The sequence below is a fragment of the Rhinatrema bivittatum genome, chromosome 7 (genome assembly GCF_901001135.1).
Source record: "Rhinatrema bivittatum chromosome 7, aRhiBiv1.1, whole genome shotgun sequence".
Classification (NCBI taxonomy): Eukaryota; Metazoa; Chordata; class Amphibia; order Gymnophiona; family Rhinatrematidae; genus Rhinatrema; species Rhinatrema bivittatum.
The window spans coordinates 96,626,635-96,654,532 of NC_042621.1; the positions used below are offsets into that span (position 1 = coordinate 96,626,635).

Consider the following 27,898-nt stretch of genomic DNA (forward strand, 5'->3'; position numbering starts at 1 on the left):
GAGGGCGCTGTGGTGACAGAGGACAGCGCCTGCAGCCACTGTGTGTGACATCAAGCGCAGAGAGAAGCCCAGTATATAGGATGAGAGACTGCGTGGCGGGTGAGTCAGGATGTGCAGGGACAGAGTCCCGGTTTCCGAGGACAGGTTACCACATTTATGGGCCTGATCTTTGCAGGCTGTGTAGCTTTGAACAGACAAGGGTTATACTCCAGTGCTGGGAAGGACCAGTTGACCAAGATAATACTGGCAGAAAGGACAATGTGCCATGAAATAAGAACATTGTGGACTCCCTCTGTATGTCTCTTAGGAATAAAGCCTTTTCATTTCCCCCTTTATTTTTAAGCCTATTTTGCTCTCTTTTTTACTATTTTTTTGGCAGAGGAGGGTTCTTTTTGTTTATTTTCTTCATCTAGTCTCATTTTCATCTTTCTTCCTTCAACCTCTGCTTCCTTCTTTTTTTCCCTGTCTCCCTCTGTTGCGTCTGTCGCTGCTCGACGCCTTCACTCCGCCCTCTTTACCTCTGTGGCGACTCCCTCCGGGTCTGATGGACGGCTGCTGCCGCGGTGTCTCCATGCCGTCTCCCTCCGGCGTCCCCGGACCGGCTCGACGTTGCAGATCCGCCATGTTGCCTGAAGACCTAGGGCGCGCGCACTCTGACTGAAGTACCAGCAAGGCTGTGAACCTCAGGGGCGTCCCCCTGAGATGACATCATCCGCTTCCAATATTTAAAGGTCTCTATTTCACTATCTAACTGAGTTAGCAAGGGGATTGCTTCGGCTACACCTCGCAAGCTACTCTGCCTCCTTGGACTTACCAGAGGTACCCGCTCCTCGGAGGCCTCGCTCTTTTTCTTTACTTTCAGATTACAGATAGGAACCGGTACTCGCTCCTCGAGAGCCCATGTTCCTGGACACTCTGAAGATTCTCTACTGCCTGGAAGCTATCGCTGCTACAAACAATTGTGAGTTACCATCGCTCTCTCAGAGCTTTCCCTGGAACCAGGTACTCGCTCATCAAGGGCCTAAACCTTTCCAGCTCCTGAGCTTCCTTGAGACCTTACGTGAGTTTTGTCATCTAGCTCTGTTCATGAACCTTGTCTACACTGCCTACTCACTTTCTATAGTTTCTCAACAGCTCAGCCATCCTGGATCACGGTTCCAGTGCCTGAGGGACTACAGCCCTGCCGGGCATATCAGCTCACTACTGCCACCTCTGGTGGTTCCATAATCCTGTTTAATAAAAGAACTAATGTGTGTCTGTCTCCATACACAAGCCTAGCCGGTGGTCCCTCTCGGGATATCCTCCCGGGGGCGTGGTCATCTGCCACCGGCCCAGGGATTCACCACTACTATCTCAGATTCATAACAGATTGCTAACTCCCAGCATAGCGGAATATACAGAATCTGAGTCACTACAAGATAGCTGACTCTTCCTTCTTAGGAGCCATTCATTCAGATTGCTCCTCCCATCTAATGCCCAGCTTTCTTACAGATTTACATCAGATTGCTAACTCCCTAGCAGATTCTCAACAGATTTATAACACCCTCCACTGAAGTTCCCTCGCATCTCTCTCCTGGAACAATCTTCAGCCTGAAGCTGCTTTTTCTGCTTTTGGCAGCAGTGCTGTGGACCCATGACCCACCTCTTCCACTCCTAGTGACACAGCTCCAGACCCATTGCCTACTTCTGTTGCGCAAGGTGGCTCTGCTCTTGGCTGCAGGTTTTGCTCTTCAGGGCCCCATGCAGGGCCACAATAGTGCACAGTGCTGAATGCAATTTGGCAGGTGTAAGGCATAAAAATTTGGTTACTTAGGATTTTCCACTCCTTTGTATATTATATAAAGCACTATTCCATGCTGTATCTCAGCTGCCATTCCTCGACCTATTTCTTCAGGCTGTCAAGCCTCCATAAGAACATAAGAAAATGCCATACTGGGTCAGACCGAGGGTCCATCAAGCCCAGCATCCTGTTTCCAACAGTGGCAAATCCAGGCCTTAAGAACCTGGCAAGTTCCCAAAAGTTAAGTCTATCCCATGTTACTGTTGCTAGTAATATAGCAGAGGCTATTTTCTTAGTCAACTTAATTAATAGCAGGTAATGGACTTCTCCTCCAAGAACTTATCCAATCCTTTTTTAAACACAGCTACACTAACTGCACTAACCACATCCCCTGGCAACAAATTCTGGAGTTTAAATGTGTGTTGAGTGAAAAAGAACTTTCTCCGATTAGTTTTAAATGTGCCCCATGCTAACTTCATGGAGTGCCCCCTAGTCCTTCTATTATCCGAAAGAGTAAATAACCGATTGACATTTACCCGTTCTAGACCTCTCATGATTTTAAACACCTCTATCATATCCCCCCCTCAGCCGTCTCTTCTCCAAGCTGAAAAGTCCTAACCTCTTTAGTCTTTCCTCATAGGGGAGCTGTTCCATCCCCTTTATCATTTTGATCGCCCTTCTCTGTACGTTCTCCATCGTAACTATATCTTTTTTGAGATGCGGTGACCAGAATTGTACACAGTATTCAAGGTGCGGTCTCAACATGGAGCGATACAGAGGTATTATGGCAGTTTCCATTTTATTCATGATTCCCTTTTTAATAATTCCCAATGTTCTGTTTGCTTTTCTGACTGCCGCAGCACACTGAACCAATGATTTCAATGTGTTATCCACTATGATGCCTAGATCTCTTTCTTGGGTGGTAGCTCCTAATATGGAACCTAACATTGTGTAACTATATAGCATGGGTTATTTTTCCCTATATGCATCACCTTGCTCTTATCCACATTAAATGTCATCTGCCATTTGGATGCCCAATTTTCCAGTCTCACAAGGTCTTCCTGCAATTTATCACAATATGTTTGTGATTTAACTACTCTGAATAATTTTGTATCATCTGCAAATTTGATTACCTCATTTGTCGTATTTCTTTCCAGATCATTTATAAATATATTGAAAAGTATGGGTCCCAATACAAATCCCTGAGGCACACCACTGCCCACTCCCTTTCACTGAGAAAATTGTCCATTTAATCCTACTCTGTTTCCAGTCTTATAGCCAGTTTGTAATCCACGAAAGGACATTGCCACCTATCCCATGACTTTTTACTTTTCCTAGAAGCCTCTCATGAGGAGCTTTGTCAAATGCCTCCTGAAAATCCAAATACACTACATCTACCAGTTCACCTTTATCTACATGTTTATTAACCCCTTCAAAAAAGTGAAGCAGATTTGTGAGGCAAGACTTGCTTTGGGTAAAACCATGCTGACTTTGTTCCATTAAACCATGTCTTTCTATATGTTCTGTGAACATATTTCCACTAGTGGAACACTTTCCACTATTTTTCCTGGCACTGAAGTCAGGCTAACAGGTCTGTAGTTTCCTGGATTGCACCTGGAGCCCTTTTTAAATATTGGGGTTATATTAGCCACCCTCCAGTCTTCAGGTACAATGGATGATTTTAATGATAGGTTACAAATATTTACTAATAAGTCTGAAATTTCATTTTTTACTTCCTTCACAACCCTGGGGTGTATACCACCCGGTCCAGGTGATTTACTACTCTTCAGTTTGTCAATCAGGCCTACCACATCTTCTAGGTTCACCATGATTTGCTTCAGTCCATCTGAATCATTACCCATGAAAACCTTCTCTGGTATGGGTATCTCCCCAACATCCTCTTCAGTAAACACCGAAGCAAAGAAATCATTTAATCTTTCTGCGATGGCCTTATCTTCTCTATTGCCCCTTTAACCCCTCGATCATCTAATGGTACAACTGACTTCCTCTGTTACGATTCCGGAGGTGGACCTTGCCTTAAATACCTGAGCCAATGGAACTCTTTAGGAAGGAGCCACGACAACTTCCTATCGTGACCCCTTTAAATAATATCTTCAGCCGCGCACGCAGTTCTAGTAGCACAGAGGGGAAGGAGTCAGCCCGGCATCGCAGGACCACGCAGCTGGGTTCAGCAGTGGCAGCGGCTGTGGGGAGAATGTCGAAGGGAGCAGCCTGCTCCCATAGGAGCCCCAGAGACGGTCCGACTTTGCGGACAGGTATTTGGCCCCGGTCGCGAACCACCGCGACCGGCGGCCATGACGGTGCGGCTCGGCCCCGGTCGCAGAACGCCGCGGCCGGCGGCCATAACACCCTCACAGGCTTTCTGCTTCGGATATATTTTTTTAAGTTTTTACTCTGAATTTTTGTCTCTTTTCTTTTCAAATTCTCTCTTAGCCTGTCTTATCAATGTTTTATATTTAATGCCAACGCTTATGCATTATCCTATTTTCTTCTGTTGGATCCTTCTTCCAAGTTTTGAATGAAGATCTTTTGGCTAAAATAGCTTCTTTCACCTCACCTTTTAACCATGCCGGTAATCGTTTTGCCTTCCTTCCACCCTGCCCCAACCCTCAGAGTAATTTTAACATAGCTTTTGTTAATGCTGGAGATTTGGAATTGATATAATTACTATAGAATTTTGATTGGTAGGTTCTGAATGAAGTTCTCTAGACGGTGAGGCTTTGAAGACAACCAACAGACTTCTAGCTGAGTGCTTTGATTGAGAGTTATGTACTTGTGAAGGTATATATCTAAGACTGTAGACAGCTGTCCACAGAATCTGAAATTCAAATATATTTTAACAAGCTAAGGCCTAGATTTATCAAAATGTGATAATTTTTGCATTAATAATGCCTGTGATAAATAAGGAAAAGGTGCGTAGCTATGATAATTTTACAGTTACTGCACTATGTGCTATTTTAGTGCTTTGCATAGTTAGTTTATTGTGAGGTGTGTTAAAGTTTTTGCATGCTGCAATATTTGTACTTTGCTATTTATGAAGTGCCTAGACAGCCATTTTCTTACTAAGGGGGAAAGAGGAAGAGAGGGAGATAGAGAGACTCTTTATAAGGCTATTATAGTAGTCAAGTATTTATATCACTGTAGGAGGGCCAGCTAATAACTCAAGGTGAGGTTTTGGTGGTGGTCTAGGGTTTTGGGGCCAGTTTTACATGCACAGTGAGACATACGAACAGCACAGTAGACCTCTGTGAATATTTGCCATGATCTGGAGCGAGGAACGTCAGACTAGGATGAGATTACTTCCGTGTTCTCTCGCCCTAGCTTGATAGTATCCTGGTAGAGAGCCCATCAAGCTAGGGTGAGAGAACATTGTAGAAATCTCATTTTTGTATGACATTCCTCAATCCAAATCACATCAAATCTTCACTGAGGCCTACTGTGCTGTTTGTATGTCTCACTCTGCATGTAAAACTGGCCCCCAAAATCCTCGACCACCACCAAATCCTCACCTTGAGTTCTAGTTGGCCCTCCTATAGCAATATAAATAGTTAACTACTAGGCATACCATCCCAGAGATTCTCTCTCTCTCTCTTTTGTATTTCTGGTGATGGCACACTGCAATAATGTCTCTCATTTTCATTGATCCTACCCCTTTGAAAAAATTTGCACATACATTATCACGTGTGCTAACTCCATAACACATTTTGAGAAATGACCCTGTAAATTTGTAATACTGTAACAAAGTCTAAAATGTCATAGAGCATGAAAATCCAGTAGGCCAAATTATTTTATTTAGCTTCAGATACATATTTTTACTTTGATGATTTAGATATCACTTAGCATAGAAGCAAAAGAGCACTGGAGGAATACTGATTCCAATTTGCAGTGCAGTTTGCATTCTCAGCATGTCACGCACATTTCCTACAGAGGCCAAGAATTGTGTGTCTCCCACAGGCTAATGTGATAGAATGGATGCAGAAGGCATTAGAGGCAGAGTTTAGTGACTGGCTCACTGAGCATGAACCAGACATGGATCATGAAGGATTCTACCATTCCACTCTTCCAGCCATCATCATGCAGGTAGGTACATTCTCAGAGAATGACTATGTTTGGAATATGGATCTGGTGCATATTGGATCCGTATAACAATATGGCAGTATTGGTTCTGCATAATAATTTACATTGACTTTACCATTACTAGCATGTTAGATTCTTGTATCCAAAGCATTACAAAAAAGTGGTGAAAAATGATGATTGTGCGTGACCTTTATATCTGCAGCCTAGTAGAGTCCAAACATCTTTCTAGCATTTCAGAGTAAAGCATGGAATGTGTTGTCTTTATAGTAGGGATGTGCATTCTTTTGAAACTAATAGGTACTCTGAAACAAAAACAGGCCATTTTTGTTTGTTTTCATTTAAAATTCAAATAATCAACATTTTTTGTTTGTATTCATTTTTGGATCCTGGGGCAAGCAAAACTGCAGGTATTTTTTCCTGCTGAAGTCAGACAGAATGAACCTGGGGTGGGAAAGGGCAAGGATGGAGCAAGACCAATGAAGACCAAGCATTTTTTAAACTAGCCTCTCCCAGCTGGCACTTGCATGGATTGACAATGAATTCCTAATTGAAAGAAACATGTAACTTTGAGTAGTCCCCATTTTGTGTTCAGACATTTCTCTGCTGGATTCCAGACAGAGGTCGTGCCTCTAAAAAGCTCTTTCTCAGAGCCAAATACAAAATTCAAAAAAAGATTTGGTGAAGAAAGGAAGAAGAAACTTAGAGCAAGGTGGGCTGGCCTCTTGCTTGTTGTCAGTTATCACTGTGAGAGGAGACACTGCAATTTAATCTGTCTATTCACTGTTACAGAGTTACTATATCATTGAACAGGCAGGAGCAAGAGGGTCTCTATAGGGCTGATGCAATACAGTGCGCTCAGCCGAGGGCACTGTTAACCCGCAGTTGGACGCGGGTTGTAGAGGCACCAACCAATCCCCTATGCAATAAGGGGATTAGCGCCTCTACAACGTGCGTCCAACACGGAGTGATTCTAATAGCGCTCATCATGTGCAAATGCATATGAATGAGGCTATTAGGTATTCACTCCCGATGCAAAAAAAAAAAAAAAATGTGCATCTAGGATGCACATTTAGTGATCAGAAATTAACACCTGCCTTAAAACTAGTACAGAAAAGCAGAAAAAACAGCTTTTCTGTACTGCCTCCTACTTAATATCGTTGCGATATTAAGTAGGAGGGAAAACAAAACTAAATAAAGTAAAAAAAAAAAAACAAAACGCCGGCAGTCTGGTGCAGGAAATGGACGCTCAGCTGACAAGGATATTGAACTTCTAGTAGCTCAGGAAGGTTTGAGGAGTCTAGTTACTAATGTGTTATCTAGTGAACAGCCACAGGAGGCACAAAGTGATACTGCTGGGGCAAAGAGCACCCCCTGGGGAGAGCAGGTACTGTGGAGAACATGAGGTGTCCCTGTCCTGTTCCACCCTAGTCCATTCTCAACCCTAAGCCCCAGCAGCAGCACCTAAGGCTCCAAAGAGGGAGAGATCATACAAGACATCAAAGGTGTGAAGGCACTTTACGGTTAGGAAAGACCAACATTTTGCAGAATGCATTCACTGTTGTAAGGCCACTTGTAGAGGAAAGATACCTGGCTGTCTTCCAAAAAGTGGCATGCAGCATTTTAAAAACACCCATTAGCATAGGTTTCAGGGGAAGCTGCCAGTACATAGAAACAACATGATGGCAAAAAAAACAAAAAAACCAACCCAAAACAAATAATACAGCCTATCTAATCTGCCCAGCCACACCAACTACTCAGCTCTATAGTTCCTATCATTCCTTTAGAGATCGCCTGTGCTTGCCTCATGCCTTCTTAAATTCAGATACTGTCCATGTCTGTACCACCTCCACTGGAAGCCTGCTGCATGCATCCATCACTGTTTCTATAAATAAATATTTCCTTAGATTACTCTCAAGTCTATCTTTATTCACCCTCCTCCCATGACCCTTTGTTCTAGCACGTCCTTTCCACTGAAAAAGATCAGTCTCCTGCACATTGATACCTTGGAGGTATTTTAACATGTCTATCATAGCTTCCCTATCCAACCTTACCTCTAGGGCAGGGGTTCTCAATCCAGTCCTTGGGACATACCACCTAAGCCAGTTAGGTTTTCAGGATATCCACAATGAATAGGTATGAGCAAATCAGCATGCATTGCCTCCATTGAATGTAAATCCATTTCATGCCTATTTATTGTGGATATCCTGAAAACCTGACTAGCTAGGTCTGTCCATGGACTAGGTTGAGAATCACTGCTCTATGATATATGAAGTAGAATTTAAGACCTGTGCAAGGGTGTTCATGTGCGTGCAGCGATTTTATAACATGTATGTATGTGTGTGTTATAAAATCAGTTATATGCGTGTATGTGTGCACACAATTGTATATTGACGTGCGCATCTGCATGCAAATGGTGACTTGAGCACATAAGTGTGGGGAATTTTAGTAGATATGCGTGCCGACGCAATTACCTGTTTCTCCAGTTTGTTCCAAGTTTGTCCCAGTAAAGCAGAGGACTTCCTAAACCCCCTAGCTAACTTGCCACCCTTTTTTACCTTAGCCTTGAGCCTTAAAACGTCCACTGGCTAACCTAGATCATTTTGTTACATGACTTACATGTTGACCATAGCAGAAGTAAAGTTACGCGGTAGGGGATCCCAGTGCACGCTTGTGAGCATAAATACTTACACACGGACTTCATGGTGCAGCTCCGGCCCACCCATTCTGTGCCCAGGCCATGCCCACACCCCACCCCTTTTAGCAGAAAAAATGTTTATGGTGTACCTCTGTGGATTTTAAAATCCATGCAGTGTGCGCCATGCTGCCGAGTCACGTGTGTATCTCCTGGCTTCGGCATGCGTAGGGGTTTTAAAATCTACCATTATATGTTTAAGTCTGTCTCTATACGCTTTACAATGATGACCACTGACCATTTTAGTAGCCATCCTCTGGACTGATTCCATCCAGTTTATATTTTTAAATTGCAGTTTCCAGAACTGTACACAGTATTCCAAATGAGGTCTCACTAGGGACTTATATAGGGGCAATATCACCTCCTTTTTTCTGCTGACCATTCCTTTTCCTATGCAGCCAAGCATTTTTCTGGCTTTTTCCCTTGCCTTATCCACCTATTTGGCCAAAGAATATATACTAATGATGTGCAATTTTATATGGGGGAATTTCCAGTAGATCTTTACTGTCATAGTATGACTGGTGTTAAGGAGTGGATGGCTAATAATGGATTGTGCCTTAATTGTAGTAAGACTATAATACTTTGCCTGGGGAAGATGGCCCCTCCTATGGTCTCATTAGGTATTTCACAAGATGGTTTATTGGACTTGAAGTCTGAAGCTCAGAACTTAGGGGTATTGATTGATTCCGAATTTTCCTTCAAGTCGCAGGTGAACAGAATTGAAAAAGTGGCCTTTTTTTACATTGCATCTGCTGAGTCCTCTTTGTTTGATATTGTCTCCTCGGGATTTTAAATAAGTCATCCAGGTAATTGTAATCAGCAATTTGGATTATCATAACTCTTTATATTTGGGCATGCCTAAGAATTTAACTCAGGTATTACAACTTGTCCAGAATGCAGCGGTATGTATTAATTATGGATTGTGCTATGGTATTTTATTTTTATTTATTTAAGAGGTTTTATATACCGATGCTCATGAAAAATCATATCGCGTCGGTTTACATATAACTTTAGATGGAATTACAATAAACAGGGTATGAGTATTTCATCATTTATGAAATAATTACATTGGTTGCAGTTTTTCAAAGAGTTTCATTTAAAGTGCTTACTCTAGTTCATAATTCGGTATAGTCAGATAATTTTTGTCTGTCGCACTGAATATGGTATATTCCTTCAGTCTGAGGTCAGACTCTCAGAAACTTCTTTCAGTTCCCCTGCATCTGCATTTTGTTTAAAAAGGACAAGGAAAAAGCTTACTCAATAGCTGCCCCAACTTTATAGAACTCACTGCCATTGCAGTTATGTAGGCAAATGGATTATTTGAAATTTAGGAAGAAAGTCAGGGCAGTTTTATTTCAGAAGGGAGGCTTTTCATAATTAGAATACATTTAAGGGCTTTCTAGGAGCAGTTTTTGACAAGTTGAATATGAACTATCTTTTCTGTGTTTCTCAGGTCACATTTTAATCATTGTTTTATTGTGTTTTATATGTTTTATTATGTATGTAAATTTATATTTATTTATTTGTTTATTTTAGTTCTATACCATTTACTAAAAAATCTTAACAGTTTACATTTCTTACACACATAAATATTTTACCCATAAAATAGAACAAAACAATACAAATAATAAAACATTATTGAAATTACAATATAAAAATAAACATTCAGTGATACACAATAAAAAATAGACAGGTTGACATTGATTATCAGCTGTTACTATAATCATTATTATGTACTTGTCTCTATAAAAATCTTTCATGGTCTACATGATCCACCTAGTACAATACAGCCCCTTGAAAATGTCTCTAAAGAGCCGGCCGTACGGCAACACGATTCGACTGCAGGAGGTCGTTCCCGGACCCCCGCTGGACTTTTGGCAAGTCTTGTGGGGGTCAGGAGGCCCCCCCAAGCTGGCCAAAAGTCCCTGGGGGTCCAGCGGGGGTCCGGGAACGATCTCCTACGCTCCTGACGTCGGGGGACAAAAAACAAAATGGCGCCGGCACTACCTTTGTCCTGTCATATGACAGGGCAAAGGTAGCGCCGGCGCCATTTCTACAACGCACCGCAGGCCCGAGAGTAAAAGATCACACCGGGACCCCCGCTCTGGACCCCAGGTAATTTAAGGCATTTTGGGGGGGGTTCGGGAGGGTGGGGGATTTATTTTAAAGGGTCGGGGTGGGTTTTAGGGTTGTTTTAGTGTGCCGGTTTTTCCGCCCTCCCCCTTCCCCTCCCCCTTCCCCCGATTTACGATTTTTTACGATAAATCGGGGGAATTCCTATTGTATCGCGCTTCTAATGATTTTTGACGATTTAAAATATATCGGACGATATTTTAAATCGTCAAAAAACGATTCACATCCCTATTCAGCAACACAATATGCGCAGAGGGGTAGATTTTAAAAGGTGCATGCGGGAGTAGATTTATTCGCACAACCCGGCGCGAACAAATCTACTCCCGATTTTATAACATACGCACGCTGCCATGTGGATGTTATAAAATACAGGGTCAGCGTGCACAAGGCTGCGCAAAATCGGCAGCCTGCGCGCACTGAGCCACGCAGCCATCCTCCATTCCCTCCGAGGCCATTCCGAAATTGGAGCGGCCTTGGAGGGAACTTTCCTTCCAGCCCCCCCCCCCATCTTCCCCTCCCTTCCCCTATCTAATCCACCCCTCAGCCCTAACTAATTCCCCCCCACCTTTATTTTACTTGCGCGCGCCAGCCGGCTGCCGAACTATGGGTAGAGACTGAATACAGGACGGCGTTTTGCAAGTTATCTTTCAGCGCTGGTTCACAGTGACCTTCTCTTGATGATTTTAAACTCATCTGAGATTCTTGATTGTCTAAGCCCCTGAGGCAGCAGCTGTTGAGCTGCAAAATTCGGCCTGAGTTGGGCATTTTTATGAATACGTCTATACGTCTGTACTTTAATAAATATTTGGAAAAGATCAAGGCATCTAATAGGCAGACTGGATGGGCCGTTTGGTCTTCTTCTGCCGTCATTTCTATGTTTCTATGTTTTTATAAATTTAAAGGGTCAGCTTTATCATTTTTTAAAAGTGGCCGCACTATAGCTTTTTTTAAACCAATCTGATCAAATCCCCTCTCCTAAAGAGAGGTTTACTAGTTTCTCAATATACTTAGAAATTTCTATATGAATTGATTTCAAAGGATTGACCTGAATTAGGTTTAATTAGCATTATCACGGATTCAATTTTGACATTATTGTACTTCCAATGTAGAGATGGTATCAAAAGTATTTCATTGTTGAATCATTTCTGAATCCTGATCGGGAAGTGTGAACGGTGGCCGTGAGAGGTATATTATATCATAGAACATGCAGAAACAAATATTGCAAAAACAAAACTTAGTTCACAAAATGTTGTGAATATATGGATAATAAATCAGCAAAGTAATATCAACATTGAATATAGTATCACAGTAAGCTATACATAAATCAATGCAAGTAAATAGGAGATAGGCAGAAATAAATATAGAATATTAATCAAAGAATAATAAAGAACAAAAGAATGAACACCTCCCTTATACGCCCTCCTCATATAAGCCAGCATTCATATGTAATCCGGAGGACTTTTATGGGCCTAGAGACTGAAAAAGAACCAACTATTTGCTCTCTGTTATCCTCAGCTCATCCAGTTAGAATAAGCAAATGCTATGCTTTATATATTTCTCTGCAAGTTAAGTATTTCAAAGGCATTTCAGTACCAGTCCTTTGATCTCCCATTTGGTAAAATATATCAGTTGTTATAACTCATTATCAGCTCATTGGTATTTGTGTTGGTCTTTAGCATTTGATCTTCCCAAATGATAAAGAAATACCAAATGTCATGGCCTTTGATGTTCCCAGAGACACCAAATGTTCCTTGGGGCCATCCTCGCTCTTTATCAGCACATTGGTGCCAGGAAGTCTCAGGAATGAGGGAACAAATAGTAATAGTGTCATGCCTTTATACATCTTTGTACTTAAATTATCTGCAATATATTGATTCATACTTATCAATCATTAGAGGATATAAACAGGATGGAGCTGGTTTAGAGGATGGCTACTAAAATGGTCGGTCGTCTATGTTCTAAAGTATATGGAGATAGACTTGGAAATCTAAGCATGTATACCCTAGAGGAAAGGCAAGATAGGAGAGATATGATGGAGACATTCAAATATCTCAATGGTTTCCATGCATAGGAGGTGAGCATTTTTCAATGGAAAGGAGGCTCTAGAACAAGGGGTCATGCGATGAGGTTGAAAGGGGGCAGACTCAGGAGTAATCTTAGGAAATATTTTACAGAGAGGGTGGTGGATCTGTGGAACAGCCTCCCAGTGGAAGTGGTGGAGTCAAAACCAATATCGAATTTAAGAAAGCATGGGATAAATACAGGGGATTTCCAAGGAAGTGATGAGAATTATAATGCTAAATTAATTGGATGGATGGGCAGGCTGGATGGGCCATATGGTTTCTTTTTACTGTCATGTTTCTCGGTTTCTAAATAGTGTGCTGAATTTATATTTTTTTGTGCAGAAATACCCCAGAACTGAACATTCTTGCCTAATACACTAGTTAGAGGGTGAAGATTGTTTAAAGTACATTGATCTGCTGGGGCCAGACACATGAGTGTCCATCTTGATGAGCGGTTTCTGGTCAGAAGACTGGATTTGGTACAAACACAGGCTTGAATTCAGAGCTTCTAAAGTAGCCATGCATGAAAATGCTGAAGTTAGGAGTTTCATGGATGGCTACTCTGGAAACTCTGAATTCAAGCCTCTCTGATCAAAATACATAGCTACATAGTGACTATTCCCCAGCACCAGCACATCAATGCACATTAAGCAATCCCCCATCCTCTAATTCAATTACACCTGGATCTCCAAATCAAAATTAGAACGTTTTCTGCAGCAACAGACAGTGGCTCCTGTATGAAGTAGAGGTGGATGGATCTCATATATGCAGATAGTGGTGTCCATTGGTGGAGGCTCTGCTGTGCAGGCCCCCCAAGCTGCAATGTTTACTCAGGCAAGAGTTTTTCCTGGCAGCGGCACACAGAACAGTTCTGCCACCTGCACGTGTGCCCCATGTTCCTCAGGAGGCACCATGTTCTGTACCAGTGCAGCTGCTCTGGCCCCATTCCAATGGCTGCTGCAAGAGACTGCTAGTTTCAGAAGTCATTGCTGTGCCAGTGGAGAATACTCTTGCAGGTGTTGGGGTCTGAGCTGCTGATAGCCCAGCCGTGGCTATGTCTTTCAACTCCTCATGGCAGAAGATACCAGACAGAAGCTGATGGGGAAAGTGTTGACATGTCCCTCTTGCACTGCCAGTTCCTACGGTGCCCTTTCTGTACTGGTGCCTATGGCGGGGGCCATATTGATTATAGGCTAGCTATGGCTTTGGTTCTACCTCTCTTATTGCCCAGCCTGCTCCTGGCCCCCTCATGATATCTTTGAGAATGTCTGCCACTAATTGCACTATTTTGCTCCTCTTAAGATGCCTTGGGGTATTCAGGCCTTTGCCCTTCACTCTGTGCCTTGAGGTTTTGATGCAACTGTGCTCTCTGACCCTCATTCTGTTGGAGAAGGAAAATGTTTATTCCACTGTGCTAACTGCCTTACCCTCCATCTGTGCCTTTGGTTTTTGATGTCACTGTGTTTGCTGCCTTTCCCTCATTCTGTGCCTTTGGGTTTTTCATGCCACTTTGCTCTCTGATTTACCCCTCACTCTGTGCCTTGGGCTGTTGACCATGGTGCTTCCTTCCTTACCCCACTCTTAATTTCTGGGGGGTGTTCACGCCACTGTGTGCTTTATTTTTATCAAAATCAATTGTCTATGTGTGTATGAATCAGAAACCATTGGGTATTTTGTAATGCAAAAAACCTTAGCTTGCTGCCATACCCTCACTCTAAGCCTGTCAACTGTTTTGACATGCCTTGGGTTGTTCATGCCACTGTTGGCACTGCATACCCCCTTTTTTGGTGCTTTGGGATTTATTTGTCACTGTTGATAGTTCCTTTTGCCCCTCTTAGAGTGCCTTGGGGTAATGCCTTGGTTTAGGCTATTTTGCCCTGTCAGAGTGCCTTTGCCTGTTCATGCCATCGTTGGTTCCACTTTACCCTACTCCTGGAGAGCTCATACCTCTGCTGCTGATGACTGCCTGCAATTTTCTCTAAACTTGGACAGAAAATCCCAATTTTTGAGTCTAAAAAACTATGCATTGCTTCCTCCATTGACTTCAATGGGAAATAAGTGACATGAAAAAAATAGTTGTGTGGCCCCAAAATGAATGAAACTGAGTGAGACAAGCAACCTGAGTGAATGAACTAAAATGCAATTTTTTTTCCACACATATCCGTACTTTATAGCTACACCAAAGAATAAATATTTCAAATGAAAAAGACAGTAGTTTACTGTTAGAATATTCCCTCAGTGAGGTAAAGGGTCCTTCTGCTATCTTTAATTTCACTCCATAGATCCTGGATGAGAATATTCGTGTGGCTTCCTTGATAGGAGACTCACTCCAGTATAAGGTGGTCTCCATGGCTGTACATGAGTTTGATTCTTTTCTCTGCCGGTGAGTATGGGCCCTGGTTTCTTTGCCCCAGTCTCTATCCAGCTTCTTTTTCATTAGTTCCCTTTTAACTCTTTTGCAGGTTGCGGAACGCGCTAGTGGAATATGGGAAAGAGCACCTTAAGGACAGATCTGTACCAAAGTATTATGTACCATATCTACTGGCAGCCATCAACAACTGCATTGTTCTAAGGTATAAGAAAATGAAATAAATCAAGGACAGTCCTCTGGAGTTATCGATCTGGTTCACTGTTCAACCCCAGTGTGAATACTCCTTTAGTAGAACTAATTCAGTGTAAATATTTCTACAGAGCCAATTCACTGCTTTATCCCAGTATAAAAGCTACATTTCTTTCTGTAGAGTTGGTTGACCCCTGTACTTCATTTTAAACATTTCTTTCTACAGAGCTAACTGTTTTAATCTAATGTAAACATTTATGTCTAGGGAGACCATTTATAAGAGCATTAGAACACGAGAAGTACCATGACGGGTCAGATCAATGGTCCATCAAGACCAGCATCCTGTCTCTTGACAATGACAATGACCAATCCGGATCACTTGGAAGATCTTTATGCCCTGTTGCTCACTCCCAGAAGTAAAAGGTGGAAATCTAAAGTCTACTTGGCCCATTATTATTAATGACCTCCATCCTCCGGAAACATGTCCAGACCTTTTTAAAATCCATTTATCCTACTAGTCTTGACCACATTCCTTGTCAACAAATTCCACAGCTTAATTTTGCATTGACTAAAAAAATACTGTCTTAAATTTGTTTTGAATCTTCTACCTGTTAGTTTTAATGAGTATCCCCTAGTCCTAGTATGGTTGGAGATGGAAAATAACTGCCCCTAATTGTCTTATCCCACATCACTCGTGATTTTGTAAATCTCTGTCATATCCCCTCTCTTTCATCTCCAGGCTGAAAAGCTCTATCCTGTTAATCTCTCTTAACCCATTGTGCCCCAGTGTCCTATATAGAGGATAGCTTCTTAAAAAATTTGGGATATAATGGGTTAATAAAGAAATCGTTCCATACCTTTTTTCTAGCTCTGCTCTGTCCTTTTTGAGATGCACACAGTACTCGAGGTGTGATAGATCCATGGTACAATTCAGTGTAATTATGTTTTATTCTCCATGGCTCTTTAGATCATTTCTAGCATTCTGTTTACTTTTTTTTATCCGTGGCTGCACACTGAGCTGAGGATTTAAATGCATTGCCCACAGTGACTCCAAGATCCTTTTCCTGGATGGTTGCTCCAAATGTGGAACCCAGCATTGTGTACCTATAAGAGAAGATTTTCAAAATGTCTGCATTGAGGCAAAGGTTGTGCATGCTTTTTAACCCATGGGCGTTACACCTTTTCTCAAAGTAGAAGTACCCAGAAGCTTTCTCTTTGAAAACTGACACTGATACAAATTATGCACAATCACTTGCGCCTGCTTTTTGTGCAGGTAGAATTTAGAGTGAAAAGTAATTGCATAATTTGAAAATGCCATCCTTGTGTGCACTTTTTCTCCTCTGACCTAAGCATGCCCTAGGAATGCCTCCTCTCAATCAGTCTTTAAGTCACACTCGGGCCGATACTGTACAGTGCGCTCCGGTGGAGCGCACTGTTAGCCCGGGTTTGGACGCGCGTTTGACACGCTAGCTTTACCCCTTATACAGTAAGGGGTAATAGCGCGTCGAAAACGCGGGTAATAGCGCGTTTGATGCGCTAGCTTTACCCCTTATACAGTAAGGGGTAATAGCGCGTCGAAAACGCGCGTCCGACCCCCCCTGAAACTAATAGCGCCCGCAACATGCAAATGCATGTTGATGGCCCTGTTAGTTATTCCTGTGTGATACAGAAAGTAAAATGTGCTGCCAAGCCGCACATTTTACTTTAAGAAATTAGTGCCTACCCAAATGCAGGGGTTAATTTTGGCCGGCACTGGGAAAGTGTACAGAAAAGCAGTAAAAACTGCTTTTCTGTACACCCTCCGACTTAATATCATAGCGATATTAAGTTGGAGGCCCCAAAATGTAAAAAAATCCAAAATTAAAAAAAATATATTTTTAATCGGCTGGCGGCCCGCCGGTCGGAAGACGGACGCTCAATTTAGCCGGCATCCATTTTCCGAACCCGTTGCTGTCAGTGGGTTCGAGAACCGACGCTGGAAAAATTGAGCGTCAGCTGTCAAAACCCGCTGACAGCCGCCGCTCCTGTCAAAAAGGAGGCGCTAGGGACGCGCTAGTGTCCCTAGCGCCTCTTTTTACCACAGGCCCTAATTTGTATCTTCTTCCCCCTGAATCGCGTGCACAGGAGAGTGGCCTGTGCGCGCGCCGGGAGAGCGGGCGCTCGCCTGCTCTCCCGCGACTTTTACTGAATCGGCCCGAGTTGGGTAAGCAATTATCAGAGAGACTATTCACTCATTGGTCCCTTTTCCAGATCTTTAATGAATATGTTAAATAACACCCTGATCACAGTACACATCCATGGACACTCTACTATTCATCTTGCTCTACTGGGAAAATTGACCATTTAGTCCAATTCTTTGTTTCCTATCCTTTAACCAGTTACCAGTCCACAATAAGACATTGCTTCCTATCCCATGACTCTTTGACTTCCACAGGAGTCTTTCATGAGGGACTTTATCAAATACCTTCTGCCTGCTCACCCTTATTCGCATGCTTCTTTGCACCTTCAAAGAATTATTTCTTTTTGGCCTGGCAGTTCCTCCTTTCTCCTTTTTCTTCCAGCTCACTAGGAACCACTGCTGAGATTCTGGTGCCATGAGCCTTCATTCACAACTATCTGGGGATTTTTTCCCCACCTTTAAGAGATCCACCCTCACACTAGTCATTGTAGCGATGGTCCTGAAACTGGGAGCCATGTACCTGGACTCTTTCCAGAACCTTGTACTATAGCCTCTAAATCCAGTCACTAAGGGCCGGATTTTAAAAGGGTTACGCGTGTAACCGGGTTTATGCGCACCAGGCCTATTCTAAAAAGGCCCGGCGATGCGCGTAAAGCCCCGAAACGTGTGTAAGTCCCGGGGCTTGCAAAAAGGGGTGGGGAGGGGGCGGGGGCTGGGCGAGGGTCCGACCGGGGTCAGGCTCCGGGCACAGCGGCCATATTTGCCGCTGTGCTGGGGATCGCGCGCCGGCAGTCGGCCAGCGTGTGCAACTTACTTCAGCCCCAGGGCTGAAGTAAGTTTCAAGATAAAAAAAAGAAGTCATCAAAGGTAGGGGGAAAGGGTGGGGGAGGTAGGGGAAGTGAAGGGATGGTGGGGTGGGGGAGGGGGAGGGGGAGGGGGTAGGAAAGTTCCCTCCGAGGTCACTCTGATTTTGGAGCGGCCTGGGAGGGAAAGGGGGAAGGCAGCGTGGCTTGGAGTGGGTTTTGCCGTGTGCAAGGTGCACAATTGTGCACCCCCTTGCGTGTACCGACCCCGGATTTTATAACATGCGCACGCCTCAGAGACATCTGACCTATAGTTGGATTGATTTTTTTTTTGTGCAATCCGCTTATGGCTGCAAAGTTGTCTGATACTGACATTTTATCCTGTGCAATATCATGCATTCCCTATATCTTTTAGATCTCACCTACTTTTGAGATTCTTCAGGCCCTGGAGTGGAGACTCAATGTATCCCTTGCTTGGTAAGAGAGAATTTAAGGAGAAGATGAGCTAGGTCAGTCGTGTTCTGTTGTTCACAGTCCAGCCACTGACTCTAACCCAACTTTAAGATGGGAAACATTAAAAGCTGTGGTCAGAGAACAAGTCATTTCCTATGCTAGTCATCTTAATAAACAGAGGGAATCTAGACCGGTAGAGCTTGAGGCCCAGATTCGAATGTTGGAGAGTAAACACAAAGCAGATAGATAGCTCTGTTAACACACTTAAGAGACTGAATGTGGTGAGGGACGAATTAAAAGAGCTACAAGAGGCTAATATTGAAAATTCATTATGGTTTACGAAACAGATATTATGAACTGGAGGAAGGTACGACCTTTATTAGCCAGGGCGGTTAAGGAATGACTTGATAGTTTCAGTCATTTTACTGTCTTTTTGTAAAAGCTGGGCTGAGTGGATATATATTACATTATAGAATACACCACACACAATCTTGTAAAAGCAAAACTCAGTTTACTAAATATAATGAATAATTGGTAGAAAGCTATATATAAGCAACAAAGACAGTATCAAAAGTAAATATCAACAATAAGCACCACCCTAAGCATTACATAAATTAATCAAGGTGAATAGTTATTACAATAACAAACGATAGGACTAAAGAAAGGATTTTTTACAAAGAAGACTTCCCTCAGGAGCCAATGTATTCTGTGAAATGGAAGACTATACAAGCTTGAGGCCTCTAAGAACAAGCTACCTGCTGTTTCCGTGGCTTAACCAAACAAAACACTGTCACTGTAGTTCCTTATATCATCATTTTCCTGGCTTTATTTCAGGTTCTGCAAGGTGGATGTTTCGATTTGCACCCATAGTTCTGACATTAGTCAGGCCATCTGCAGCTCATTAAGCTATGCCAATCAAAGATCATGATACTACCTGTCAGGCAATGCCTGACTCCCAAAAGGTTCAAACACAGGCCTTTACCAGTCTTATCTCTTAGAATAACAAATGTGTTCCTTGCTCTTATGTCAATGGCTATTACTAAGCAAGAAAAGAAGAAGAAAAAAAAAAACCAGATGCAATTTAAAAATGTCTTATGCTGAACTGTGCTAAATGTATTTATATATATATATATATATATATATATATTGATACACATTTATCAATTATTGGGGCCTGTTTTGATCCATATCTAACTCCATCATCACTTCAGAATGATCTTCCAGAAATCTAGCTAACTGCCTAAAATAATCTTCTCACATTCCACCCGCACTCTTTTGAATCAAAACAAAAACACCCAAAAGATTGTCAAGAAAAATGTGGATTTATTTCTACTACGTTCCATAAAAAATTAAATCATGTCATACACTGTAGCATATACTGGCTTAATTCAAATAAGTTCTCAAGTTCTTGATCTAAGTAGTGCTCCATATATAGTAATGGGCATGAAACAAACAATAATCCTTTGTAGTAAAAGCTACTGTAATGCAACATGCAAATCCTATGAGGAAATAGATTAATACTTTTGATCCCATAAAGATAGCAAAAAATGTTCATCACTAGTTCAACTAACTAGTCAGGGGACAGTTTATAATTGTCTTCTAAATGCTAAATTAAATTAAGAATTATAGGGGTACTATCAGTAACCTCTACACAACATTAACAACCATAAATGTTCTGGAGTATGTGGCATAGGCTTCGTGGTATTATTAACAGCAAGGCCCGGGCCAATCTATGATCTTGTAAAGAAGCTGTTATTTCTCCTAATTGAATGATAATATGTTTCTGTGATTCCACTGTAATGTAAAATGATGAACACTAAAACCTTGAAAGATCCAACCTTAGGGGTCGATTTTAAAACCCCGGCACGCGTAAATCCTGGGGTTTACACGCATGGCTGGGCCTTAGGCACGCCGGGCCAATTTTCAAACAGGCCCGGCCATGTGCATAAACTCCGGGACACGTGTAAGTGCCAGCGTTTTAAAATGGGGCGGTCTGGGGGTGGGTCGGGGCTAAAGGCGCCCGACACAGCGGCCATTTGCCACTGTGCCGGCACGCGAAACTTGCTCCTGCTCCTTGGCAGGAGCAAAAGGTAAAACAAAAAAAAACTGGGGTAGATAGGATAGGGATAGGGGGAGGGCAGGATAGGGGAAGGGGAAGGGAAAGGGAGGTTAGGGTAGGAGGTTGGGAAGTTCCCTCCCAGTCTGCTCCTTAATTGGAGCAGACTGGGAGGGAACTGGGGAACGCCCCGATGCGTCACAGCACATATTAACAAATTTATACCCCCCTTGCGTTAGCATGCACATGTTATAAAATCGTGTGTCCATGTATGCGTGTGTAAGTTTTGAAAATCTATCCCTTATTGTTCTACCCGTATACAATATGTCTCAGAAACGCATGTGCACCAAAACTAAAAGTACTTTTTGTTTAAGGCAGCCTATTTTTAATAAGAACATAAGAAATTGCCATGCTGGGTCAGACCAAGGGTCCATCAAGCCCAGCATCCTGTTTCCAACAGAGGCCAAACCAGGCCACAAGAACCTGGCAATTACCCAAACACTAAGAAGATCCCATGCTACTGATGCAATTAATAGCAGTGGCTATTCCCTAAGTAAACTTGATTAATAGCCGTTAATGGACTTCCAAGAACTTAACCAAACCTTTTTTGAACCCAGCTACATTAACTGCACTAACCACATCCTCTGGCAACAAATTCCAGAGCTTTATTGTGCATTGAATGAAAAAGTATTTTCTCCGATTACTCTTAAATGTGCTACTTGCTAACTTCATGGAATGCCCCCTAGTCCTTCTATTATTCGAAAGTGTAAATAACCGATTCACATCTACTCGTTCAAGACCTCTCATGATCTTAAAGACCTCTATCATATCCCCCCTCAGCTGTCTCTTCTCCAAGCTGAACAGCCCCTATCTCTTCAGCCTTTCCTCATAGGGAAGCTGTTCCATCCCCTTTATCATTTTGGTTGCCCTTCTCTGTACCTTCTCCATTGCAACTATATCTTTTTTGCGACCAGAATTGTACACAGTATTCAAGATGCGGTCTCACCATGGAGCGATACAGAGGCATTATGACATTTTCCGTTTTATTAACCATTCCCTTCATAATAATGCCTAACATTCTGTTTGCTTTTTTGACTGCTGCAGCACACTGAGCCAAAGATTTTAAAGTATTATCCACTATAATGCCTAGATCTTTTTCCTGAGTGGTAGCTCCTAATATGGAATCTGACATCGTGTATCTACAGCAAGGGTTATTTTTCCCTATATGCAACACCTTGCACTTGTCCACATTAAATTTCATCTGCCATTTGGATGCCCAATCTTCCAGTCTTGCAAGGTCCTTCTGTAATGTATCACAATCCGCTTGTGATTTAACTACTCTAAATAATTTTGTATCATCCGCAAATATGATAACCTCACTCATCGTATTCCTTTCCAGATCATTTATATATATATATATATATATATATATTGTAAAGCACCGGTCCAAGTACAGATCCCCGAGGCACTCCACTGTTTACCCTTTTCCACTGAGAAAATTGACCATTTAATCCTACTCTCTGTTTTCTGTCTTTTAACCAGTTTGTAAACCACAAAAGGACATTGCCTCCTATCCCATGATTTTTTAGTTTTCTTAGAAGCATCTCATGAGAGAATTTGTCAAATGCCTTCTGAATATCTACAGGTTCAACTTTATCCACATGTTTATTAACCCCTTCAAAAAAAATGTATTATGATTTTTATTTTTATCTGTTAATTTTAATTTGTTTTAATTTTATTATTTTTAATATAATTTATTGTTTATTGAGCTTCTATTGTATATTGTTATTTTAGTTCTTTTGGTATTTTTATTATGTTTTATGTATGTATCATTGTTCATCACCTAGACCTATTTTTATTGTTAGGCGATTCATAAATTTTAATAAATGTAAATGTTTCTAGCAAAAGGTGACTGTTGGAATTGGAAGAAAACTTACCCTTATTGGGGAGGGCATTTTGGACCAGGACACAGTTGAGGAAAGGAAGGTCATCAAAAGAGGCACTATGCATAAAGAAACATGCTACTTTTTGATTAGTATTTTTCATGGTTTTGATTTTTGGACTCATTGCTTGATATTTATTTTTTTAATAACTTTTTATGTTTTGGTTTTTAAACAGGCACCAACAGCTTATGTTCACATAAATCATCTGTCACAGGTTGAATTCTAATGCAGAGAAATTACATATATAAAACAAAAAAATCTTTGAATCTTATCCCAATTACACCTTTCATCATTCTATCTATATCTATACAAACAGATGCAACCTATCTATGTGTATCAGTTACTTATTTTGTCACCTCTCCAGGTCCAATATGGTCTCCACACTTGATTATAAAGATCTGTCTTGTTCTGAAGCATATATGTCAACTTTTCCAGCATGGCTATTTCTGCTACTTTAATGTCCCAAAAATATCTCGGTGGTGAGCATTTCCATTGGTAGGCTATAGTAAATCTTTTTATGATTTGAACACCAACCTTGGACTCTGAGCTTTTATTCAAGTATGCCCTTTTGGATCGACTGAGCCCTTACTGGGAGTATTAACCAAAGCGTGACAGAGACTGTGCAGCCTGGTTACCCCACTACAGCACTTAGGACTCTGGAGGCTCAGGTCTCATCCCTGCTGGAGAACCCCAGCCCCCAGGGCTGAAGTTTGGTGCTCGACAGTGATAGAGATCTGGGAGACTAAAGGCAGCCCTGGGATTTTGCTGTAGCCCCTGCATTAGGGACCCTACCCCAGAGAGAAGGCTACACATATTTGCCTACTCTTCTTATAAATCCACCTGAACTTCCTCAGTTTTTTCCATGTCCTCTCTATCAGGATAGTCTAATTTCCCTTTTTTGACCATATCCTTTGAAGATAGCTCATTCCAAATTATGTACTCCTGAGCAACTGTCAGCTTTCCCCTTCAATCTACTTTCTAACCTAAATGTTAAGTTGTCCCGTGCTCTTACGTTCGCTGATCTCTTACCACACCAGCATTTCTATAAAAAGAATCAAATTACTTCTTTTCTTACCAGTTCCTCCATTTCCTGTCTGAAGCAGGAAAGGACAAACATTTCACCATTTGAGAAGTCTTTGCCGTCCCTTCATGCTGCATTAGACAAAACCCAGAAGAAAGCTTGTCGACTCCTAATGGATGAGCTACTTCTAGATTTACAGGTATCAGTGTTCCAGTCTCACAGTAAGAAAGATACAACATAATAATGACTGCATTTCAATGGAGTCATTCTTTTTTTTCTATTTGTAATTTAAAAGATAAACTACAGGAAATAATTCTATACAAAAATATAGAGTGTAAATTAAACATAATTCCACATCCCCTGTAACTTATATTTGTTCATTAATATGTTGTAATCCACTTAGAATAGATGTACTGGATATAGGCAGAATATAAATTACTGAGTCATTCGTGCATTTCACTTCCAGACTGCTACACAACGCAACATGAATGGTGCATGCCATTGAAGTTCCATATTGGGTTGTCCAGCTTTCTGCTTACAGGCTACAACAGTTTGGATTATATTCTACTGAAATTTGCCATTACAACTGCCAATTAAACCAGGAACCTCAGGGAAGGCGTAGTAGACATATGGGGCCGGATTTTCAAAAGGTTATTTTCAAAAGGCTCGGCGACGCGCATAAAGCCCCGGGACACGTGTAAGTCCCGGGGCTTTACAAAAAGGGGGCGGGGGGGGGGGGGGGGCCAGAGGCCTCTGCACGGCCGCTGGACCGGGGATCGCGCACCAGCAGTCGGCTGGTATGCGCAACTTACTTCAGCTCCAAGTTTTAAAACAAAAAAAAGAAAGCAACAAAGGTAGGGGGCGGGGGAGGTAGGGGAAGGGAAGGTGGGGTGGGGAGGGGTAAGGAAGTTCCCTTCGAGGCCGCTTCAATTTCGGAGCGGCCTGGAGGAAACAGGGGAAGGCAGTGCAGCTCGGAGCAGGCTCGGCGTGCGCAAGGTGCACAATTGTGCACCCCCCTTGCGCGCACCGACCCCGGATTTTATAACATGCGTGCACCTGCCCGCATATGTTATAAAATCGGGCATACATATGAGCGCGCCGGGTAGCGTGCGCACATGTAGGCCACACACGTATGTTTTAAAATCCGGCCCATGGTGAATATGTGAGGTTGTGACTACACTGGATCTTAAGAAGCTAAATATACAGCCTGGAGGGACAGAAAGTGAGAAACAAATATATGGTGAAAGCAGGAGAGATTAGAGGTAAGGGCAGGAAGAAGGGGAGTTATTTTATAAGCGTATTAAAGGGTGCTACTGCAGCCGGACCCATGAGTTTCTGACTGAATAGGTAATAAGTAAAAGAGCAGGTGAGCAAGAAAAGGTGAGACAGAGAGAGTGAGAGCACAAAAGTTCCAGCTTTTCTCTCTTCCTGAGACCAATATTCTGTTTCCTTGTTTCAGCCTCTGTTCCTGCAGCTGCCATCTCGTTCCTGGCTCTTGAATTCAGAGTTTGTTGACTGTGTGTGTCAGTTGATGGACCACTACTATGCACACTTCTCCCGGGTCCGAATACCTATATTTAAGGTGAGAGTGCATTCTGGGACTCAGAAGGAAGGGAATATTCAGCTCTCCAGAGAAATAATGGATTTTAGACATAAGCACCAGCTCTGAGGATGATCGAGCAACCCAGATATTATCTCCTGCACGCCTGTAGCTTGGGAGCTGAAATGCTGCAGGGCTGTCAGGAAGGCCAGTAAGGAAGTGCTTTTGTCTCTGCCCCCTCCTCCCCCTGCAGCCTATTGGCTGGCTCTGAAATGTCTGACCAATGGTCTGCAGGGGGTGGCAGGCACTGCAATTCTGTCTCCCAGCTACTGCTCCCACCTCCCCCTACAGCCTATTGACTTGCTGTATAATATCTGACCAATGGGCTGCAGGGATATCAGCAGTGTAGGACAGTCTTCATAAGGTACAGTACAGATGGAGAGAGCTACCAATAGAGGGTCTGAGAAAAGGTAAAGAGACACAAAGGAGCTGTAAGGAAGGTGAGAGAAGGGCTGAGAGAATTCCTAGAATACTAGCCGTTAAGCCCGTAACAACGGGCTCGGTCCGTTTCCTTCCCACTCCCTCCCCGTCATTCTCCCTCCTCCCCTCCCTCTCTCCTTCCCCCTCCCTCTCCCTCTCCTTCCCCCTCCCTCTCACCTTCCCCCTTCCCCCCTCCCTCTCACCTTCCCCCCTCCCTCTCACCTTCCCCCTTCCCCCCTCCCTCTCCTTCCCCCCTCTCTCTCACCTTCCCCCCCCTCCCTCCCTCTCACCTTCCCCCTCCCTCTCTCTCACACCTCCCTCTCTCTCTCTCACACCTCCCTCTCCCTCTCACCTCCCTCTCCCCTTCCCCTCCCTCTCCTCAGGCACTCCCCCTTTCCTTTAAGATCATCCACAACCGGCAGATCTCGGGGGGGGGGGGGTGTCACTCCAGCGCGCGGCGCCGCTGCTTGTCCTCCCGCTCCTGCCGGCAGATCTCGGGGGGGGGGGGGTGTCACTCCCGCGTGCGCGCGGCGCCGCTGCTTCTCCTCCCGCTCCTGCCGGCAGATCTCGGGGGGGGGGGGGGTGTCACTCCTGCGCGCGCGGCACCGCTGCTTCTCCTCCCGCTCCTGCTTCGCGGCCGCCACCGCTCCTGCGGCCCCACCGCCATTTTTTTTTTCGGGCACGCACGGCTCTGACCGACGGGCTCGCCCGCACATGCGCGGTAGAGCTGCTCTCTACTGCGCATTTGCGGGCCGTCGGTCAGAGCCCATTTATAAGGTAGATTATTTAAAGGGAATAGTGGCTGGGAGAGACAATACTGTTGTGAGGGTCTGGGAAAGGAACTGAAAGAAGGAATTCTGGATGGGAGAGGGGGAGGCAAGGAATTGTGAAGGAAAGAGGGACTGAGAGAAGATCTCTAGGAGAGGGAGAGGAATAGACACGGGCTGTGAGGCCAGAGAGGGGACATGGGCTATGAGTAGCTGGAAAAAGGGGAAACAAGTTGGGAGAGGATATAAGAACATAAGAACATGCCATACTGGGTCAGACCAAGGGTCCATCAAGCCCAGCATCCTGTTTCCAACAGTGGCCAATCCAGGCCATAAGAACCTGGCAAGTACCCAAAAACTAAGTCTATTCCATGTTACCATTGCTAATGGCAGTGGCTATTCTCTAAGTGAACTTAATAGCAGGTAATGGACTTCTCCTCCAAGAACTTATCCAATCCTTTTTTAAACACAGCTTTAATAAGAAGAAAAGCAGGGTTAATATTTTATTTATTTATTTATTTATTTCAAAACTTTTATATACCGGTATTAGTGGGGACATCATACCGGTTCACATAATAACTAAAAGTTTGGAAAATACATTTCAACAGGGAGAATGAACCTGGGCGGGGGTAAACCAAAAGGTAGTAGGAGGATAGAGAAAACAAGAAGGTCATAACAAGAGAAATAATTTACAAATTTACAATGAATGTCTCCTTAATATAAGGAGAGGGCGTACACCTGAGTGGGGGGGGGGGGGGGGGAGGTGCAGGAGCTATTCTGTGTAGGCATGGTTGAACAGGAGAGTTTTTAGTTTCTTTTTAAATTTAATTGTACATGGTTCAAGGCGCATGTGGGCAGGTAGTGAATTCCAGAGCGCCGGACCGGCAATGGAGATGGCACGGTCGCAGGTGGAAGAGAGGTGAGCCATTTTCAAGGATTGGACATGAAGGGTGCCATTGTTGGTGGATCTAGTAGCTCGGATGGACAGGGGGGCAGTGAAGGGTAGGTCGAGCCAGTTGGAGTTGTGGGTGTGGATAGACTTGTGTATTATGGTTAGGGTTTTGTAGTGTATGCGGGATAGGATGGGGAGCCAGTGTAGATCCTTCAGGATCGGGGTAATATGGTCATGTTTGCATGTGTTAGTAATGAGTCTTGCGGTAGCATTTTGCAGGAGTTGAAGGGGTTTTATTGAAGACAATGGGAGCCCTAAAAGGAGGGCGTTACAATAATCTATTTTGGAGGTGAGGGTAGCTTGAATCACTGTGCGGAGGTCATGGGTGTAGAGCAGGGGTCTGAGTTTCTTTAGAACATTGAGCTTGAAGAAACCAGA

General features: G+C 43.2%; 1 protein-coding gene across 2 annotated transcripts in view; it reads left to right on the forward strand.

Moving 5' to 3' along the window:
• Nucleotides 1–27,898, forward strand: part of EXOC3L1 (exocyst complex component 3 like 1) — a 133,614-nt gene that overhangs the window by 80,822 nt on the left and 24,894 nt on the right. For both annotated transcript variants that reach the window (XM_029608762.1, XM_029608763.1), the window contains exons 6-10: nucleotides 5,756–5,881; nucleotides 15,049–15,149; nucleotides 15,229–15,339; nucleotides 23,839–23,980; nucleotides 25,241–25,363. In XM_029608762.1, the coding sequence (XP_029464622.1) occupies nucleotides 5,756–5,881; nucleotides 15,049–15,149; nucleotides 15,229–15,339; nucleotides 23,839–23,980; nucleotides 25,241–25,363 (603 nt within the window). The remainder of the gene's footprint in view (nucleotides 1–5,755; nucleotides 5,882–15,048; nucleotides 15,150–15,228; nucleotides 15,340–23,838; nucleotides 23,981–25,240; nucleotides 25,364–27,898) is intronic.